General features: G+C 58.1%; 1 protein-coding gene across 1 annotated transcript; it reads right to left on the bottom strand.

Moving 5' to 3' along the window:
* Positions 1–1,717: 1,717 nt before the first annotated feature.
* On the bottom strand, positions 1,718–20,646 carry NCAPH2 (non-SMC condensin II complex subunit H2). Its single transcript, XM_065416853.1, has 21 exons — positions 20,581–20,646; positions 17,889–18,008; positions 17,265–17,366; positions 16,735–16,790; positions 14,443–14,524; positions 12,829–12,900; positions 12,263–12,342; positions 11,224–11,378; positions 10,829–10,924; positions 10,313–10,443; positions 10,085–10,156; positions 9,697–9,763; positions 8,801–8,908; positions 6,958–7,011; positions 6,049–6,119; positions 5,617–5,734; positions 5,065–5,130; positions 4,028–4,083; positions 3,321–3,422; positions 2,389–2,538; positions 1,718–2,064 (listed from the first exon to the last, which is right to left on the bottom strand). Exons 2-21 carry the CDS (start codon positions 17,994–17,996, stop codon positions 1,927–1,929), a joined length of 1,884 nt encoding a protein of 627 aa, XP_065272925.1. The 5' UTR covers positions 17,997–18,008; positions 20,581–20,646; the 3' UTR covers positions 1,718–1,926.
* Between the last annotated feature and the right edge of the window lie 140 nt (positions 20,647–20,786).

Here is a 20,786-nt window from a genome sequence, read left to right as displayed (position 1 = left end):
CGGTTCTTCCTGGGCCTGGTGGCCAGTACCCCTTCCCCCACAGCCACAGGGGCTTGTCTCCTGCACCAGGTGGGCAGGACACACACACACCCCACAGCCGCAGGGGCTTGGTCCCTCCTGGGCAGGATCCCCCCTAAGCTGCACAGTGAGTGCTGTTCTCTAAACTGGCTGGACCAGGCCTGTCACCATCAGACCCAGCTGCGGCTCTGCAGCTCCCAGCCCAGCTTGCGGTGCTGCCATTCACCCCTAGCACGGGCAGAGCAGCCAAAATCCCCGAGTCTCCTAGAAAAGAGAACGCCGTGTGGGGCGCCCGAGCGGTTGTGGATGATGGAGCGCTGGCAGCAGCAGAGCGGCTGTGCCGTACATTGAGGGGGGGTTGGCTGGATGCAGCGCCATGGGCTGGAAGCTGTAGGCAGGGTGGTGGGGAGAGGTGGAAGCTGCACTGAACCTAAAGATTATTCAAAGCCATCCTGGGTGGATATTTAAGGGGGGCGGGGGGATGGGTATTTCCCACCAAGTCTCCTGGGAGGAGCTGGCTGGTCTGTGGGGCTCAGCCCAGCCTGGGGAGCCAAGTCTCCCGCTGTCAAATCCACAACCTGGGGCTTCTAATGCCACCGATCAAAGGACTCAGCTCCTTCCACCAGCACCAGGCCAGTTTGGGGCAGGTCCCAGGCTAGGCATATCCAGCGGCTCCCCCACCACCCCAGGGCAGGCTCAGGCAGCACGTTGTGGAGCCTGCGCAGTCACACTGGGGGGAGAAGAGAGGCAGAGCAGCATGCGCCCCACACTCAGTCCATGGTGCGCCCGCCCGTACTTGGAACACTGGTCACCCCTTCTCACCAAAGTTCTGTTAGAACAGGAAACGGCAGAGAAGGGCAACAAAAATGGTTGGGGGGCTGGAACAGCTTCCATATGAGGGGAGATTAGAAAGACTAGGACTGTTCAACTTGGAAAAGAGACGACTAAGGGCGGATACGATAAAGGCCTGTAAAATCATGAAGGGTGAGGAGAAAATGATCCAGGAAGTGTTAATTACCCCTTCACACAACACACAAACCAGGGGTCACCTAGTGATATTAATAGGCAGCAGGTTCAAAACAAACCAAAGGAAGTACTTCTTGTGCAGTCAGCCTGTGGAACTCGCTGCTATGGGATGTTGTGAAGGCCAAAAGTATAACTGGGTTCAAGAAGAACTAGGTAAATTCCTGGAGGACAGGTCCAGCAGTGGTTATTAGCCAAGCTGGTCAGGGACAACCCCATGCTCCGGGTGGCCCTAACCTCTGACTGACTGAAGCTGGGACAGGACAGGGGCTGGATCACACGATAAATTGCCCTGTTCTGTTCATCCCTCTGAAGCCTCAGACACAATCAGAAGACAGGCCACTGGGCTGGCTAGTCTAACCCCAGTCTTATGGCTGCCACGGGTGGGGGCAGGAGCCTCTGGCCCAGGCACTGCCCACGCTGGCAACTGAGGAAGGAATCACATGGAGCCATGTTTTTCTTTCACAGTTGCACGCTTTGGGGGAGAGGGGAATAGGAAGGACGAGACAGGATCCGCCACTCCTGGCCTGTGAGCATTGGGGGTCAAAAGCTGGGCCCAGCTTGGGAATGGGGAGGGCGGTTTGTTTATAGCCTCTGGAGCCTGAGCCTGCCCTGCTCGCCTGGCGGCCCATGGCCCAATCCCCCTCCCCCCTCCCCCCCTTCGCAGGGACAGCACTTCACAAAGCCACACCCATGGTTTATTACTGCACAGGCTGTGCCAATGGAAAGAGACAGAGCAAAGGGAGAGGCAGAGGGGACAGCAGAGGCAGCGAAAGGGACAGGCTGTACAGGGCATGCTGCCGGAGCTCAGTATATACACAAGGAATGGGCAGGAACGCAGCAGCCCCTGGGGGTGCCATGCACCCCAGAAAGCCAGGGGCACTGTCAGTTTGACACAGAGGGGGCCATGTAGGTGCGGAATCGCTCGTGCGCTCGCTCTTGGGTCAGGAGGCGCAGCCTCATGGTGTCCACCGCCTCCTCCAGGCCTGGCTGCTGGCTGATTTCCACCGTGTAGTCATTGGCCTGTAGGGGGGCAACAGCAGGGTTAGGGGACCGGCTAGGACTGGGGTCCAGGAGTGGGGGCAGGGGCTGTTGCTGGGGCACACCCCTGGTGAGGGGGTACAGGTCAGGGCCTGCAGAGTCACACATGGGGGCAGCAATGCAGCTGCACGCAGAGACCCTGCGTAGTTGTGCTCAGCCAAGGGTAGAGGGCAGCAGCTTGCGTGGGAGTTCCAACTGCAGGCAGCTCTGGGGGAGGCCGCCCGCCCCACGGCAGGGTGGAGGGGCTGATGGCTGTCCGTGGGGAGCAGGGTACCCTCCTGAGGCAGCCTGAGCCCAGACACTCACCAGCTGTAGCGAGGCCAGCATGGAGCGACACACCTCAAAGGCCGGCTTCCCCGCCACCAGGCTGGCGAAGGAGTGCCACTCGCCGAGCCGCCCACAGCTCGCCGCCAGCTGGTCCCCGTAGCTGTGGATGTCGAAGGCGGCTCGCTCCTCCTGCGCGGGAGAGGGGGAGTTAGACACTGCGCCCAGCACTGAGGGGCCAGGCCAAGCCCCACTCACCCATGGCCACTAGCAAACGCTGGCCAACTCCTGGGGGAGCGGATGACCCGGGCAGCCCCTGCCCTAAACCACGTTACAACTGTCACTGTCCGTCCACGGTTTAGGGGCACCGGCAGAGCTGTGGTGGGAGCCAAGGGCAGGATAGCAGGGGGGCTGCAGGTTGGGTTTGAGGGGCACCAGCAGAGCTATGTGGAAAGCCCAGACTGGGGGGCACTGGCAGATGTCAGAGGTGCCCTCAGACTGGCAGAGGGGGCTATGGGCCAGGATTAGGTGGGCAGCAACAGTGCTGGGAGCCGCCCATCCCTGGGCTCTTGCTCTAGGTTATGCCACCGTTCATTCCCCAAGCAGCAGCTAATCACAGACGCGCTCCGCCTCTAGTGCAGCAGGGGGTGGCAGTGCCTTTAAGTCAACAGGGTAAGACAGATGCCCACCAGGGAGCAGGACCCAGGTCATGGGCTTCCCTGCAGGGAGCAGAGTACCAGGCTGAGAGCTCTGGCCAAAGCTGCACAGAGCCTGGGGAGACGGGGATGTGCTCTCAAGCCTCACTTCAGCAACACCCTGCGTGCCCCACTGCCAGTGACCCAGCCACCCTCACTCCCAGCCCTCTGCTGCGCACTCCACCCACCCCTGGGGCTCATCCCTGCAGAGCCCGGCCCATGCGCTGCCCGGAACAGCTCCCCCACAGCCGGGGACAGGTTCCCATGCTCCAGCCTCACCTGCTCCTGCAGCTTGGGTTCTATCTTGTCCTCCCAGTCACGGATACGCTGGGACAGCACCGTCTCACGGGCATACTTCTGGGAGTTGGCAATGAACAGCTCCTGGGGACGGAGAGATGGGGGATCAGGGGGGCAGATTCCAGCCCCCACCCCAGCTCTGCCTCACTCCCACCTCCCCACCGGGCTCAGGGGAACATTGAAATGGAGACATGGGCAGGGGTCACTCGTGCCAGCGTTTCCAGACGTGGCCGCTCCCCACACCTGAGGCAGGGGCGCGGTCCCCTGGCTGCAATGGGAGTGGTGGTGCTCACCCCTCCAGCACTGAGGGCCCACCCCACGGAGCAGCCGGGCAGCTCCCGCTCTCCGCTGGAGAGCTCAGGCCTGGCCCTCTTAGGGCACAGGCTAGAAATGGAGGATCAGACCGCTAAAAGGCTGAGAGAATCCAATGCTGTCCCTGGCCCAGCTGGATCGAGGCTTTCCAACCTGCTAACAAGTCCAGCCTGCCCCCCACCATCCCTCTTGTTCCTGGGCTGGGAGGGAGGGAATGAACATTTACAGGCATCTCTGGAAAGCCACGGCCCTTAGCTGCAGCATCAGGAAGGGCACGGCTGCCCAGGCAGCAAGAAGGGCCAATGGGCAGGAGGTGCTGCAGAGCCAGGCTCAGGCAGAGAGGCTCTGCGCCAATCCCCCGGGGGATGGGTACGTACCACGTTTCTCCTCACCAGCTCCTCATAGCTCAGGGAGTCAGGGATCGCGCAGGGGCCTGAAAGCGAAGGGGAAGCTATAGCTGAGAGCAGCATGGCGCTGCCGCTCCGAGACAGCGCAAGCCATCACGGATACCCTGCCAACCCACTAACAGGGACATGACTTCCCCAGCGCCATGGGGCTCACTGTCCCCGGGAAGCACATGGAGCTTGCTACTTGACCAGCTGGGTATGCGCAAACGTGTATGCGTGCACATGTTCAGGGGTGGGGAGACACACCACTCTCCTAACATAGGCAGCTTTTGATGAACCCACAGGCCAGATGGGGCTGGTGCAGCCAACCACATCTCTGGGGCCCTACCAAATTCACAGCCGTGAAAAACACGTCATGGGCCAGACCTCTACCGTGAAATCTAGCTTTGGAGGGAAGGGGCAGGGCTGGGGGCACCCCACCCGGGGGCTCCTACCTTTCACTGGGCTCCAGCTGCTGGTCCGCCAGGCTGGGGAGGAATGGGACTTCCCCTGCACAGCCACTCTGGGGGAAGGCGGGGGCAGGGGCAGAGATCAGACCCATCTCTGAAGGCAGTGCAGAAGTGGGGGTGGCAATCCCACGACCCCTTTACAACAGTTTTGCGATACCCCATCCCCCAAGACCCCTTTTTGGATTGAGATCCCCACGGTTACAACACCCTGAAGTTTCAGATGTAAACATCTGAAAACATTAAATTGACCAATTTTAAAATCCTCTGACCATGAAACTGACTAAAATGGACTGTGAATTTGGTAGAGCTCTACTCATCTCTAACATAACTGCAACCCATGGAGACTACAGGTCCCAGCATGCAGTGCTCCATTGTAAGATGGAGCACTGCATGCTGGGACACGTAGTCCACAGGTGCCCAGCTATGGTAACACCCACTCTATGTTACGCATCCTTGCTGAGCTCCCAGGCTCAGGCACTTTGCCAGCACAGGCCCCTCAGGGTAAATGAGGCTGCGCCTGTCTGTGACAAGAAGGGGGATCTGCTGGGACTACGTTACCCAGGTCGCCCTCGGCCAGCTGCTCCAGGGCCTCCGGGTGGATGTCCTCCTGCTCCAGGAAGTCATCTGCAGAAGGAGAAAGGACTCTGGCCAAGGGTTCGTGGGAAAGTTCCTGCCCAGACGTTGAGTCCTGCTTAGCGCGGAGCCGCCGAGCCAAGGGGAGCAGGGATTGTGGGGAGTCCCTGCAGCCTGCTCGGTCCATGGCCCACCCAAGAGAGGACAAAGTTGTCACACAGCAGCTGCCCTGGGCCTGGAAATCCTGCGCTGGCTTCCAAGGGGCAGAGAGGGACACAGAGCCTGCCTGTCTAGCTCAGGTATGGCCCAGCTCAGCAGGTCAGAGCAGACACTGTCCGGCAGCCGCAACAGCCCCACCCCCAATTTTCACTCCAGTTTCTAGCAGGGTTGGCCAACGTAGCAAATGTCACCCCTCTGATGGGCACGAACTGGCCCAGACCTCCTGGGGCAGGAGTGAGGAACAGTGGCCAGGATCCCGTGCCCAGGGCGGCAGTGATGGTACACAGACTGCCCCAGCTCCGAGGCTTTCGGGAGTACCTGCCCCCCCATCGTGGTCCAGGTAGTCGTCCATTCGCTCCTCCTCCACGGCATTCAGCTCCTCCTCAGCCTCCTCCAGCAGCTCCTCCTCCTGCAGATGCTTCCCCAGCAGCAGCCCCTGGGAGAGGGAACAGGCCTGGCCATCACCGCTGGTCTCCGTGCGAGTGCCTGCCTGCCACCAGCCGGCAGTTGTCCTCAGGATTTACATCCCCATGGCACCCCGGGCCCCTGAGCAGTACGTGCTGGATGGGGCTGCCCACGTGGTCCCTGCCCTAGGAAAGGTGCCCTAGCCACTGGCCAATCCCTGTGGCTGCTCAAGTGCCACCCAGACCCGTGGCAGCACGGGCGCTCACAGGAACCTGCCCCTTTCTGCAGGCAGACCGAGGGCACCTCCACATTCACACTCGTGCCCCAGCGTCGCTGCTGCCTCACCATTCTCCTCTGCAGCTTCCTCTGCATGGCCATCCGCTCCTTCAGCTGCTTCCAGTACAGAACCTCCAGATCTGCCAAGACACAGTGGGAGCATGGGAACTGCCCTGCCAGGCAGAGACGGACGGAGCCGGGCTGCGTGGCATGGACGCCCAGCACGACTCCTGCCCGCGGGCTCTAGGCACAGCCCTGGCTTGGCTGCAGTCACAAACTGGCTGGGCTCCACCCTTGCCCCCGAGGGAAGGAAGAGCTCCAGGACAGGCACATACAGCCAAAGCCCTGGGGCGGGAGCTGCTGCTAACCAACGGGGCATGCAGTTCCCATCCCCCTGCAGTGAGACAGCTGGCTGGGCATCCCGCCCCAACCAGTTTGGCCCAGCGCTCCCTGGGGTGGGGACGTGTGTGTCCAGGTGGGAAGAGGGCTCAAAACACATTCTTCCCCCAACCCTCCACCTCACTGCCTGGATCTCCCGCCACGTGGGAGCCGAGGGCTGGTATATGCTAGAAAAGTGCGTCGACCGAGTTACATCACTTGGGGGTGTGAAAATCCACATGCCAGATCGACGCAGCGAAGCCGACCTAAGTCCCCGTGTAGACAGGCTCTTCCGTCGGTCTAGCTCCCACCTTTCAAGAAGGCGGATTGGCCCTGTCATTGGGAGAACCCCTCCCGTCAGCGTAGCTAGTGTCTACGCTGCAGTGTGCCGCCAGAGCGTTTCCAACGTAGACAAGCCGGGAGGAACGCTCTGGGGCTGGGACAGTGCTGACGCACTCTTTGGTTTCGCTCTGCGGGGCTCCGTGAAAAGCAGGCTCCAGAGGCGTTTGGGTGTGGGAGGGGAGGGGCGTTTATGGCAAGCAGAGTGGGCAGCAAAGGGATGTTGCCTCTCGCGCACATCACCAGCCACATCCCTCTCACCAGCGAACGTTGGCCCTTTCTTCTTGGTTCTTCTGCTGTCGGCTCTGTCGTTCTCTGGGGAGAGACCAGAAACGGGTGACATTAGACAGCCGGGTTCTGCGGGGATAGCCCTGTCAGTCGGACACCAGCCAGCAGATTATTGGGGGCAGGAGTGGGATTAAGGACAGATACATGGCTGACCCAGTGCTTTGGGCACCGGCCGAGGATTGAGGTGACCTGGGTTCAAGTTCCTGCTCTTCCTGACTCCCTGGGTCTCCTAGGATGAGTCACGTTGTCTCTGGGTCTCAGTCCTCAGGTGTCCAGCAGGGAGGATACCCTGCCAGGCCTCTCGGGGATGGGGAGGAGCAATATATTACAGATGGCAAGGCTCTGAAACTACAGCAATAGGGCCCGGATAAGATGGACAAACACACGGATGCCGGATGATGATGCCACCTCCTCTCAAAGAGCCCCGTGGCCATGCAAGCTACTTTACCAGCCCTGGTACCACAACACGGTTACAGGGTTACCAGAACCTGCTCTGGAGAGGCAGGGCAGCCTAAGGAGGCCTGCTCCACTGGGGAAAAAGCAGCGAGAGGACCTGATAGAGGGATGCAAACAAGTGGGTTAGGGACGGTCACATCAGACACTGCTCTCTGCTCTCTCATGATACCCGAGCAAAGGGCAGCCACTGATGAGAGGAAACGCCACGTGCCGCGCTCAGTCCTCTCGTAGCAGTGACCTTACTGAGCTCAGAAAGGACCAGACGTGTATCTGTAGATGAGAACACCCACAATTCTATTAGGCAGGGAACAACGTATAAGGAATAGAAACCAGAGTAATTGAGAGGTGTTGGGAAAAACCGTCCCCTACAGGCAGGTCCGATGAGCTCTGCGCCCTGGCAGCAGAACAGGGCTCCAGAGAACGAGTTTTCATTTTTAGGAAGCTTGTGGGCCCTCAGCTTTAGAGAAAACCTTGACAACGTGAACCACGCATAACTGATGCAGCTATATCTGCCTGAGTCTGCAGACAGTCTGAACCAATAGCTCTGCGCCATTCCTCCAGTTAGACCGACTCTGAATCACGATGACTACACTTTACATGTCAGCACCGTTAAGTGTTTCACTGCCGATCATTTTGGCAAGACCGCCCAACTAGAATGGCCTATCCCATGATTTCAAACCCCCTCCCCAGGCTTGCAAGCCCCCACCTTTTCCCCTGCCAGTCTCCACAGTGCAGTTCTACGCTGGGCAATGCAAGAGTCTCTAGTGTGTGTGGACCTGAGGTGGGGGGACGGCCTGAACTAAATGTAATTTGTTATCACAATAGGCTGACGGGGCCACTCTGCCTTTCAACGTCCATTACCCAGCTGGGGAATTCCCAGTCTGCTGCCCCGGGCAGCATATTCTGTTCTGGGGTTTCCTGTCCCTTCCTGATGCAGCTGGGGCGGGTTACTGGGCTGGATGGGAGTCCTGTGATCCACACCAAATGGCAGGCAGGAGACGGGCTGAGTACAAGGGCCACCGAACCGCGGGCGGGCGCTGTGGTCCCATGTGACTAGAACAAGGGGAGTCCCCAGGACAGAGTCCAGACACCAGCCGCTATGAGCATTGGCCTGCTAAACCCAGGGTTGTGAGTTCAATCCTTGAGGGGGCCATTTAGGGAACTGGGGTAAAAATCTGTCTGGGGATGGGTCCTGCTTTGAGCAGGGGTTTGGACTAGATGACCTCCTGAGGTCTCTTCAACACTGATTCTATGATGCTGAGGCTGGGGGAGTCGAGAGGCCACATCTCTCGGCAGAGAAGGGCCCTGCCAGGGAGCAGGCTGCAGGGTAGGGGAGCAGAGCTGGAGCGAAGATACTCACGGCTTGCAGAAAACCACTTCATGAAGTCCTGCAGCTTCCTGGCTGCCCGCCTCTTCCGCTTGCTGCCGGGCACGTCGTCCAGGTCACTCGGCACCGTGAAGGGTCTGCCTGGAGCCAGGTGCAGAGAAGGGAGTGAGCTGCAGTCACAGTGGGTGGGGAAAGGAAGGAAGCAGGGGGGGCTCTGCCAGTCTCTGCACCAGCAGCCACCAGCACCGGGCGCAGGTTCCAGGGAGACCCCTGGGCGGGCGTTAGCAGCCACTGACGCCCAGCCATACAGTCACATGCCGCAGGACTCAGGACAAGGCCTGTAAGCGTAGTCCCCGCCGGATCTGCCTTCCACTTCAGAGGCAGCTCCGCACTCTTTGGCACTGGAAGACGCGCTGCTGGGGCCTGACACCACCCCTCTTCCCAGCACGGAGCAATCCTGCAAGCGCCTGGGGAGGCGGGTTTGGGGCTGGCCAGGAAGGAGGAAGGCCCCTTTGCTTTACAGCATCAGGGCGTCAAAGCCTGGGCTGCAGCCGCTCTCTCTGTCAGTGCAGGGGCTCTTCCCAGAGAGGCCACCGGGCCCAGCAGGCAACGCAGGCTGGGTGCTCCGGTCCAGGCAGGCAGGGACCCACTCTCTCCGGGTCACACGGCTCAACTCAGGATGGGGGCAGCCACATTCACTCCACTAGCCACCCCCCATCTAGAGGCAACGGTAGTTTGCTCCATGGACAGCAGGAGGCGCTAAGATGGGGGCTTCCCTGCTCACAGCACACGCGCCCTTCCAGTGGTTCCTGATTCCTGGAGCTAAACACCCAGGCTAGGATATCATCCCAGGCCCTGCTATGGTGAAGCAGCTGCTAAACCCCGGAGAGCAGCCAGGCCAAGTCACCCGTCAGCTGGCCCCTCGTTACCTTTCTTAAAGGGCTTATCCTCAGAGTCGTCAAATGGGTCAAGGCTTCGCCACGGATCCAGCATCTCCTGGCACAGAACGTGAGTGAACGGTGAATGGGGCAGCTTGGTGGCCAGGCTCAGTTCCCACTCGATTCCCCACTGCAGTCCCCCTCCCTGAGCAGGCAGGGAGCACCCCGTGTCACCAAAGCATGGCTGAGGCAGCCAGTTCAGGACCCACAGCGATGAGCTCTAGGGCCTGTGCCCACTGGGAGCTGCTCCCTGGCATACACAGTGCAGTGGGGAAGCTCCCAGATCACCAGCCTCCACCTGAGTTACTATCTGGGAACTGCTCTCATTCCCAAAGGGACTCTGCTGCCCCTCGGGATGTGTCCCTACGACCACTCTCACCTTTATGTGGGCGCTGGGCTCCACGGCCGGGGCCCGTTCCCGCAGCATGTACCCCTTGCCCTCAAGCGCACTCTAGCAGGCAGAGAACAAGGCAGTTAGTTTCCTGAAGCATCGTACAGAGGCGAGACTGATCAGTTGGGCCTATGGGGACCCCTGGCTGCTGGACAGGAGTGAGTGCGGCAGCCCCACCTCCCCATGCTGCCCCCACGACGACCGCCCTGCTCCTACCTTCTGCTGCTGAATGTGCTCGACAGCAGCAGGACTGGTCTCCACGCTCCCTTCTGGGGCATCAGGCAAGAAATCGCCTCCTCCTCCTGCATCGTCATCGTCATCACCACCCCCCTCTGGTGCCACAGCGCCTACCGGAGAGGGGCACAGTCACTCCTGGTGAGGCGATTTCCTTTTCCATCCGTGGGGCCACAACCAGCGTAGGAACAGCCCCTGGGAAGCCATCCATCCTCCTCCCTCCCTGCTCCCGAGAGGGAACCTCTCCTTCAATTCTGAAAACCAGCCCCCCTTTGAAGGCTGCAGCTCTTGAGAGAACAAGACTGGGTTTCATTCATAACATAGGCTCCGACACCCCGCACAGCACAGGGCTGCCAGTGCCAGGGAGAACTCGAGCTGCCCCATTGACCCCTGTGGTTGGGAACCGGCCTGCTGGGGGCCCATGCTATGGGGGTGCCACCCTAACCAAAGCCCGCCAGCACCCCGGATCTCACACAGCAAACTGGCCACATATCTCACCTTCATTTTCAGAGAAGTTCAAGACTGGGATAGGCGTCTCACAGGCACTGACCTCCATGGGCGCGTTTCCAGACCCCGGGGTGGCAGTCTGCCCTCCTGGCAGGGATGAGGCAGAATCGGGGGAGAGGGAGAGACTTGTTAATGATGTCCCCCAAGCATTACCCCATTGGGGTCTCAGCCCTTGGTTCTCTGAGGACCCCCCTTGAATAGCTGCTGGTTTGGTGACCAAGGCTCACTCCAGCCAGCCATAAACAAGACTGGCTTGTATAGCCAGCTTCCCCCGTACCCCTCAAGTCGGCCTCTCCGATGGACTCTGTATCTCCCACATCCCCTCCCAGGAGGTCTTTGGAGTGGCTTTGGGAGGGTAAGGGGAGATCCCCAGCCCAATCCTTCACCTGTAGCGCTGCCAAGGTCCCCAGCCTGGTGTCTTGCTTGGAAGCACTGCGTGGGTGAGAGGCCCGCCAGCTCCAGCATGAAGGCTCCGTTGGCGTGAGGGGTGCACGTGTTCATGCGGAAATCCTTCCGGCTGGCCAGGATCTCCCCCTTCCGGCTGAGAGGAGAAAGAGCGGCGTTAGAACTGCTCTGACCCAGCACCATCGCTGGTTTCCAGGGTGCAGCCAGAGCATGGCTTCGTAAAAGGTCGCGTGGGGCGCCAGGAAGAAGGGAAAGAGACCCAGACCTGGGAGAGACCCGCTGCGTCCCATTGAGCCCAGCCACATCCCCAAGCCAGCATAGAATGGGACTTCTTGTTGGCTCAGATCCTAGTGTGGGGGGGGTACATAAGGGAGACCAAGATCTCCTTGTCTCCAGGCTGGCCACGCTCTTCTAAGCGGCACAGGCTGGTGTCACATCCCCCTGTTGTTTAGCCAGACAGGGCAGGTTTAGCTCCGCTCATCTCTTCCTAAATCTCTCCCTCTGCACCCCAAATGCTTTGTTGCTCTCTGAACTGCCCCCGCCCCTGCACAGACCCCCCCCTTTCCAATACAATGGGGCCAGAGCTGAGTGCAGGATCCCAGCTAGGATCTCCCCGGAGCCAGGCAGAGGGGGGCTACCCCCTCCCTGCTCCAGCACACAAGGACTCTATCAGCCCAGGCTCATGGTGGCCCATCTCATCTCATGTCGGATTGGCTTCTCACTCTCCTGCCTCCATTCCTGACGGTCCCTGGCTGATCCCCAGGCTTGTCCTTCCATGATTGTTCTTCCCCCAGTTGCGTTTCCCATGAGGAACCTCACATAATGTCCTGCCCACATCTCTGAACTCACTGGAGCCCTCTGGATTATTTCCCTCCCCATGCCGTTCTCCCTCCTCTAGCTCGTTAATGAAGATGTTGAGCAGGGCCAGACCCGAACACTAATGGTGAGAAAATCCAAGAGAGACAGAAAGCAGATGGCAGGAGAGGAGTGACTGAAAGGCATTACGAGAGAAGCCTTTACCTGAACAGGGGGTTGTCCTTCTTTTCTGTCTCTTCTGGGGGTACCAGGGCCATCGGAGTCAAGGGGACAATGTTCACAGTCTGCAAAGATAGGACAGCATGATCCCAGCTGCCCATCGCAGGAAGAGAGGGGCCTGGCTGCACTCCACAGACAGGGCCCTGGCTGCACTCCACAGACAGGGCCCTTGCAGCCGGGAAGACGCATTCACACATACAGAGAGCTTTTTCATCTGCTTCTCAGGGCTATCAGGGCAGGCTGGGCGCTGGGCAGCACCGTCCTGCCAGGGTACAAACACCAGCTCTCACCAGCCAGATGGCAGCCATTGGTACCCAGGGTGTGTCACTACTTGCTGCTGAGGAGGGTTCTGGCTGCAGGAATGCCTGGAAATACTCCCTCGCTGGCAGAGGTCTCCCCTAACAGCACTGCTCAGTTAGAGGGGGTGGTGCGGTGAGCAAGCTGGCACATTGGACACAGCAGACTCTAGTCTCGGAAACCCCCTGATCAGGAGGCAGAAGGGACATGAGAGGGGCAGGGAGGGCATGAAGGACGGGAACCGCGTCACTTACATTAGGCTGGTGATCTTTCTTCATGTCCACGCTCACCACGTTGGTGTCCTTGATGTCATCCAATGAGAGGAACTGCAGAGAGCGAGCAGTAAGATGGAGCACTTCACACAGAGAGCTGTCTCTCTTTGACATGCCGTACAGACACACTCTGCTGATCCCCACAGCACCCCCGATGGCAGGTCGGGGTCTCCGGGCCACGGGGGAGGGAAGTGACATGCCCAAGGTCATGGAGCGACTCCTGGCCCCGGGCTCAGTCTACCCTGATCCAAACAAGAACAGTTCTACAGCTCTGCATCTGAACCCGGGACTGAGGAGAGGAGGCAGAGAGCCAGTGGGAGCTCTCCAAGCGGTGCACAGGGACCATGGGCTCCCAGATACTTGGTGGCAAACTCCTTCCAATGCAAGCTGGCCTCTTAGCAGACATGCCTTAGAACATGGTGGCCAGTGAGTTTGGGGATAGCAGCAGAATTCACCGATCCTCTATACAGATAACAGTGTCAGTGTGACACACACACAGTGCACTGAGCCTGGGAGCCTCAACAGGCCCTGAGAAATGTCCCTAGCTCCCAGGGGCCTTGGAGCTGGGAACCTTTCATCTCCACAGACACCACAGGGCAGCCACTGCTCCCCCGAGGGCGGCACGCCAGGCTCCCACAAGCAGTGCTGCTGGTTAGCCATTACAGCTATATGGTGCACCTGCTAAAGGCTCTCCCAGCCCTCAGTATGGCCAGGCAAGCATTCACACACCCTTCAGCTGACAGCCCTCCACCTCCTGGGACAGAGAGAGCCATGGAGGTCAAGCGTTTAGTCTCTGGGGTGGAGCTGGAGGACTGCAGAGGCTGAGGGCTCTGTCCCATGAGGTGAAGGGGTGGAATGTTATAAGGCTACACTTATGGTGGCGTGTAGAGTACAGATACTGCACGCCCAGCTAGCAGCATAGACACGTTTTAGGCAAGTAGAATACAGTCCCCCACAGGCCTGACCCCTAGGGTATAAACACGCCCAAGCAGGGCCTCCCACGTCTACACTGCTACTTTTAGCAGTAGTGTGTCCCACTGCCTCCTCACTGCAGAAGCCTTTCCCCGCCATGGTAAAAGGTTCTGCCAGCAGGGAAAAGCCTCGGCAGGTCCCTGCTGCCTCCCCACTGCAGGAGCCTTTCCCCGCCACAGGGAAAGGTTCTGCCAGCGAGGAAAAGCCCCGGCAGGTCCCTGCTGCCTCCCCACTGCAGGAGCCTTTCCCTCTGGTGTGTAGCTACAGGTGTGTCTGTACTCGACTCACCACCATAAGTGCAGACATAGCTGTAGAGACCAAACCCCCAGGCCCAGGGTGTTTGGGGGCAGGGGCAAGTGCTGTGGAAGGTAAATACCCCGTAGCCAGAGAAGAGCAGTTTGGGACTGGCCTGCTGGCAAGTGATCATAGCAACTAATCAGGCAGGGCACAATTAGACTTGGCATCTGAGTCTGCAGCCTAAGGTCACCCACCACCACTTAACCTACCAGTCCAGTACCTAGCACACGCCAGGCAGAGGACTGCTGGAATACTGCCCGCACTCCCCCTGCTGGCGCACAGAGGGACTGTACACAGGAAGGACGCACACCACACCTGCTGTCTTACCTCTTCCTCCACCGTCCTGGGCCCAGCACTCACGTCAGCGTCGGTGCCATCCTCCCCCACGGACATAGGCTGTTTGTCCCGCCTGGGTCAGGGAGGGGAAAAACACAAGAGGGCACTGGAGTTTTCTAAAACCATTATTGTCTGCTGGGCAGTTTCCTGGGGCAGAGCCCAGGATGTCCGAGTCATTGGTAGGGTGTGCCCTGGGGCAACAGTTACTCTGACAAAAGACACAGGGATGTAACATGTCTCCTCCAGCCCAGGAGTGGGCAGCAGATAAAGCTACCGGGGCCTTTTTTGTCCTTGTGAAGTGCTATAGAAGGGCCCAGCGTTGAATAGCCCAGGAGGGAGACAGCCACATCAGTATGTTATTCTTCTGATGGGAGCCAACTAACGTGCACTTGATTCCTATATGCAGGCCTGGCTCAGAGCTGGAGCCCACCACTCCTGTGTAGGAGTGCAAGTGGCTCAGAGGAAATGGGATTTGGCTGCAGTGGGGGGCTGCTTAGGCCTGGCCAGCAAATCCCTTGCTTGTTGAGTCTATTCCGTTTCCGTCAGGGAATGGGGAAGGGGAAGTGGAGGGCACGTTTCACTTCGAGGCATCCAGCACGCAGCTTGAAGAGAACCGTTTAACATATTCCATTTCTAGCAGCTCCAAGTCCCTGCAACACCAGCAGCACCCTTCCCTGTTGGCTCTGTCCCTTCCCGCATCAGCAAGGCCCTAGCACAGGGGTGGGCAAACTTTTTGGCCCGAGGGCCACATCAGGGTTGCACAACTGTATGAAGGGCCGGGTAGGGAAGGCTGTGCCTCCCCAAACAGCCTGGACCCCGCCCCCTATCCGCCCCCTCCGAACCCCCAACCCATCCAACCCCCCCTGCTCCTTGACCCTTGATCGCCCCCTCCCGGGACCCCCGCTCCCATCCAACCCCCCTGCTCCCTGTCCCCTGACTGCCCCAACCCCTATCCACACCCCCGCCCCCTGACCGCCCCCCCAGAACCTCCGCCCCATCCAACCACCCCCTCCTCCCGCCCAAGACCCCCCACTCCCTTACCCAACCCCCCCCCCCCCCCGGTTCCCCGCCCCCTTGCGGCTGCGAGCTCCTGCTGCTGGTGACACCAGGCCAGAGCCAGCTGCGCTCCCCACACTGCCCAGTGGGAGCGGCAGGCCAGAACGCGGTCAGCGCGGTGGCGTGGCTGTGGGGGAGAGCGGAGGAGGGGCCGGGGACTAGGCTCCCCAGCTGGGAGCTCAGGGGCCGGGCAGGACGGTCCCGCGGGCCGGATGTGGCCCGCAGGCCGTAGTTTGCCCACGTCTGCCCTAGCAAGCGCCCCTGCTGAGCCAGGCCTCTGGCTGAGAGAAGCAGAGGAGCCCAAAGGGAATTCCATTTCAGAGGTCGGTTTGTGTGGCTGGAGCCAAGTGCCTGTTCAAAGTCAGAGCCATTAGCAGAGCTTCACCCGTCCGGGGGGATTTCTGTTTCAGAACAGCTACTGCTGTCCACCCTAAACAGATCTCTCCTCTCTTAACCGAAGACCTGTACTGAGCATGGGCCAGTCAGAATGGGGATGGAAAAGTTACTAAAGAGGCGACATGCTACATTTGAAAACTGCTACTAAATGGGATCACCCTGCTAGCGAGGTGCCGAAACCCCCCCACGTCCCAGGCCTATTCGGCCATCCTGCCTAGATCTTCTTTCTATTTGATACCTCCACTCACTGGGCTGCATTGTGATCACACCAGCTCAGGTCCCAGTCCTACAGCTGGATCCCCACCAGAGATCCCTCGTGCCTGCACAGAGACCCACTGACTTCAACATTATCCCGGGAGTATCCTTTTGCAGGACTGGAGCCTAGCATTAAAACCAGCAAAAAATAACCACAGAGATTGTCCTGGATGACAACAGTTTAAAACCAGATAAAGAGCGAGCGTGCCTTATGATCTGAGCAGGGAGTCAGGACGCATGGGTCTATTCCCCGCTCTGCGGGGGACTTCCTCTGTAGACTTGGGTAAGTCACTTCGCTTCCCACCTGCAAAAGGGGGATAATTTACCTATATCGAAGAATGGGTGTTCGAAGGATTAGTTAGTGTTTGCAAAGTGCTACAAGACCCTTGCTTGGAAGAGACTAGGGAGGGGCAAAGAACCATGACAGTGATAAAAAGGACAGGAGCTGCAGGTCAGAAAGAGATGCATTAGCCTGCTGAGCTGGGCTGGGGGGAAGTCATGGTGGGAGCCCCCAGCACTAAGCCCAGACAGACTTCGCAAGAGGCAACCTCACGGAGAAGGAAAATCTTTACTTACTTTTTGTTGGAGATGAAGTCGAGGGCCTGGTAAACAAGAGAGTAGAGATATTCCACCTGCCAAAATAAGGCAAGAAGGTTAGAGGCTGGGATGTAAGGATCTCAGGGAGGCTGCCTCTGTTAGGGCCTAGGGTAAACAGGGGTCCCTGAAGAGGCCCCAATGTTTGTTTTTGATAACCTCAGTGTTCTCACCAGGTCTTGGCACTTTCAGCCTTACCTCCAGCTTAGGGGAGCGTTTTGCCTGAGGAACAAAGTACTATGTGGCGAGACTTGTAGCTTCTGCAGGCTGCACGTCCATATACAAATAGAGATGGGAGCAGCCACAGCGGGGGCTGGGTGATGTCTATTGTTTCAGGGCTACATTTAATCAATCAGCACATGTGCAGCTGGCCTAACACTTTCAGAGTCAAGCAAAACTCCCCAAAGCACCCACTGTACAAGCCTCCAGCTGACAAACTCCAGAGAAGCTCTCCTCCCGGCCTTGCAGGGGCAGCAGGAGTGAGTCACAGCAGTTCTCCTTGGCTTCCCCACCTTCTTGCTGTAGATGCAGGCAGAACCCTGGATCAGCAGAGCCGCCTCTATGAAGTTCATGGTGGTTTTGCCGCCATCGAAGGAAATGCAGATCTGGTCCAGCTACAGAACACACACACGGGAAGACACAAGCTGATTTTACAGACTGGGTTTGAGAGACAACACAGCAGGAAGAGAGACTTTGGAGGGGACAAAGCCCTGGCCCCACAGCAAACCTGCAGTGGCACCTGGGGGACGAGATGAGAGGGGTGAAGGGAGAATGCAAGACTTTTCCCTTCGCATTCTCTTGTAATCTTTGGGGCTACAGCTCTTCCATAGGTGGCAATGGTTCTCCAAGGAACAGGTCTGTGCTGTGCAGAGCATCATTTCTAAAGCTCCTGTGGATCCAGGAGCACTTCGCAGGGAGGGCAGGAAGCAAAAGGAACAGGTCTGAGGTCCAGAACTTGATATTTAGAGTTTAAGGCCAGTGACAACGTGGCAGGGCTGGCCTGAGGGACAGGAACATTAGGGATCGAAACGAGCACCACATGCTAGGAATTCCAGCTGCATGGACACACTGTGGCACTTGGATACTGGCATTTCTCCCTGCCACCCTGGTCTTCGTGGATGGAAAGAATGCCTTACCTCCTCCAGATACTCCCCCAGCTGGGCTGCCACATCCACCTCCCAGTTCTTTGTGAGATCCCGGATGGGCTGCAGAAGGTGCAGGAAGCGTGACTCCACATCCTCCATCGTAACAGATCCCTAGAAGTGCAAAAAGTTACATTTCATCCAGGAGCCGGGCAGACAAGCCCACAATCAGGAGGGGACAGAACAAGGACACAGGTCCGTCAGTTTGCTGACAACGCTGTCAATTGTGTCCTTTAGTCATTTAATGGGATGCAGTCAGCTCAAATCTGGCTCCAATTTTGTTTTTATAAAAAGTCAGCTTTTGTAAAACCTGAGGCCAATAAAAATGTTTTAATTCAAACAAAAAACAGGGCTTTGTTTTGACATAAACATTCCCCTGTGTTGTCACAACACAGGGTAACAGTAAGCTAGTGTCTGAGAACCTACAAATAAAAAATATTTATCTGATTTTAGACCTACACAAATGTCTGTAAATAAACAAACCCAACCATGAAACTGACTAGAAATCCCAGTGAAATAAAGTGAAGCATGTAGCATAAATTGCTGATTGTATTATTTATACACTAGCAGCACCTGGTCGGAATTATGGCCTTGTTGGGCTGGTTAATCTGCAAACCTGAGCCTCAATTCTGCAAACAGTTAAGCACATGTGTGACCTGACTCCTGGGTCTTAGGACCCAGTCTGATACAAAAAGTAATTTTCCCTCTGTTGATACTCACACCTTCTTGTCAACTGTAGGGAATGGGCCACATCCACCCTAATTGAATTGGCCTCGTTAGCACTGACCCCCTACTTGGTAAGGCAACTCCCATCTTTTCATGTGCTGTATATTTATACCTGCCTACTATATTTTTCACTCCATGCATCTGATGAAGTGGGTTATAGCCCACGAAAGCTTATGCCCAAATACATTTGTTAGTCTCTAAGGTGCCACAAGGATGTTTTTACACAGGTGCAGGCTCACTCATGGCCAGACTACTCTGAATTTGGGCATCACTTTACACATAGAATCTTCTTACGCTATAGGGAGAAAGAGCTGCCATTCACTGCACACCGGCGTGTTCTCCTCAAAACCAGCCCATGCCGTGTGCCTCTCCTGCTCCCCATCCTGCCTTCCCAGGCTGTGGATAGTGCCTCGCCTCCCCTCCCCATTTTTCAGCCGGTGTCAGATAGTGGGCCTTGGCGCCTCATACGGGACTGCAGTATTTGGCTGTCAAAGAGGGATGGAGGGATCAGACGCAGGAGCGAAGAGCGGGGATGGAAGCGGGGGAGGGAGCAAGAAATGTGACAAGTTGGAGCAATAAGGGCTCAGGGAGGGGTCAGACCCTAGATCACTGGTTCTCAACCAGGGGTACGTGTACCGCTGGGGGTTTGCAGAGGTCTTCCAGGGAGTATCAACTCATCTAGATATTTGCCTACAACAGGCTACATAAAAAGCACTAGCGAAGTCAGTACCAACAAAAATTTCACACAATGACTTGTTTATACTGCTCTATACACTCTACATTGAAATGTAAGTACAATATATATATATATACACACCTCTACCCTGATATAACGCTGTCCTCGGGAGCCAAAAAATCTTACTGCGTTATAGGTGAAACCGCGTTATATCAAACTTGCTTTGATCCGCCGGAGCGCGCAGCCCCCCCCCCCCCCCCCGAGCACTGCTTTACTGCATTATATCCGAATTCGTGTTATATCGGGGTAGAGGTGTATATTCCAATTGATTTTTTTATAATTCTATGGTAAAAATGAGAAAGTCAGCAATTTTTCAGTAATAGTGTGCTGTGACACTTTTGTATTTTTAGTCTGAATTTGTAAGTTTTTAAGTGAAGTAAAACTTGGGCTATGCAAGGCAGAACAGACTCCTGAAAGGGGTACAGTAGTCTGGAAAGGTTGAGAACCACTGCCCTAGGACACAGTCCAATCATGGTACACAGGCGCAAAAGGGGACAAGGATAAAGGAACCAGGGTCTCCCCAGGGACACATGGGACTCAGGATGGCTTGTGTATCTTGGGGAAGACCCTGATACCAGATTGGGGTCTTCCCCACGGCACCCAGCCCCCACTCTGGCCCCCCCATCCCCACAGCACCCATCTCAGCTCTCCCCCAATCCCCACCCCCCAGCTCTGCCCCCCATGCCCACAGCACCCCCCAGCTCTGCCCCCACCCATTCCCACAGCACCCCCCAGCTCTGCCCCCATGCCCACAGCACCCCCAGCTCTGCCCCCGTCCATTCCCACAGCACCCCCCAGCTCTGCCCCCGTCCATTCCCACAGCACCCCCCAGCTCTGCCCCCACCCATGCCCACAGCACCCCCAGCTCTGCCCCCCATCCCCACCCCCCCCAGCTCTGCCCCCGTCCCCCCAGCATCCCCCCAGCTCTGCCCCCCCTGTTCCCACCCCACCCCACAGCTCTGCCCCCCTGTTCCCACAGCGCCCCTCCATCCCCACAGCACCTAGGGTTACCAACCCTCCAGGATTGGCCTGGAGTCTCCAGGACTGAAAGATTAGGGCATGTGACGGAACCTCCAGGAACACGTCCCACCCCTGACAGGACCCCCCGCCCCGCCCCGGTTCCCGGGCAAGACCGTACCGGGGGGGGCGGGGGGGACTGAGGCACTGGGGTGACCGGACCGTACCACGGGGCTGGGCGGGGGGGGGGGGTCGCACCACACTCACCCCGCAGCACAGGGGATTAGCTCCGCTCCGCCTCAGCCCCCGAGCCCCGCCACCATTTTGTTTTTCCCGCTCAGAGAGGTGACGTCGCCCAGCGGGTGAGGCGGGCGCGGTGACGTCGCGGAGGGGGCGTGTCTGCCCCGGCCCCGCCCCTCGCGCTGGGCGGGTACTTGGGAGCGCGCGGGCCGGGGACGTGTCGTGCGCTCGGA

Source organism: Emys orbicularis, chromosome 1 (assembly GCF_028017835.1).
Source record: "Emys orbicularis isolate rEmyOrb1 chromosome 1, rEmyOrb1.hap1, whole genome shotgun sequence".
In the NCBI taxonomy this organism is placed as follows: domain Eukaryota; kingdom Metazoa; phylum Chordata; order Testudines; family Emydidae; genus Emys; species Emys orbicularis.
Note: the sequence above shows the minus strand (reverse complement) of the source record. Positions and strands in the feature narration are given on the sequence as shown.

Excerpts from the sequence above, each read along its gene's own strand:
- NCAPH2 (XM_065416853.1), bottom strand. The coding sequence starts at position 17,996 with ATGGAGGATGTGGAGTCACGCTTCCTGCACCTTCTGCAGCCCATCCGG. Across the intron at positions 9,764-10,084 it reads AGCCCAGCGCCCACATAAAG|GAGATGCTGGATCCGTGGCG; the intron begins GTGAGAGTGGTC and ends GTTCTGTGCCAG. Across the intron at positions 2,065-2,388 it reads TGCTGGCCTCGCTACAGCTG|GCCAATGACTACACGGTGGA; the intron begins GTGAGTGTCTGG and ends GCCCCCCTACAG.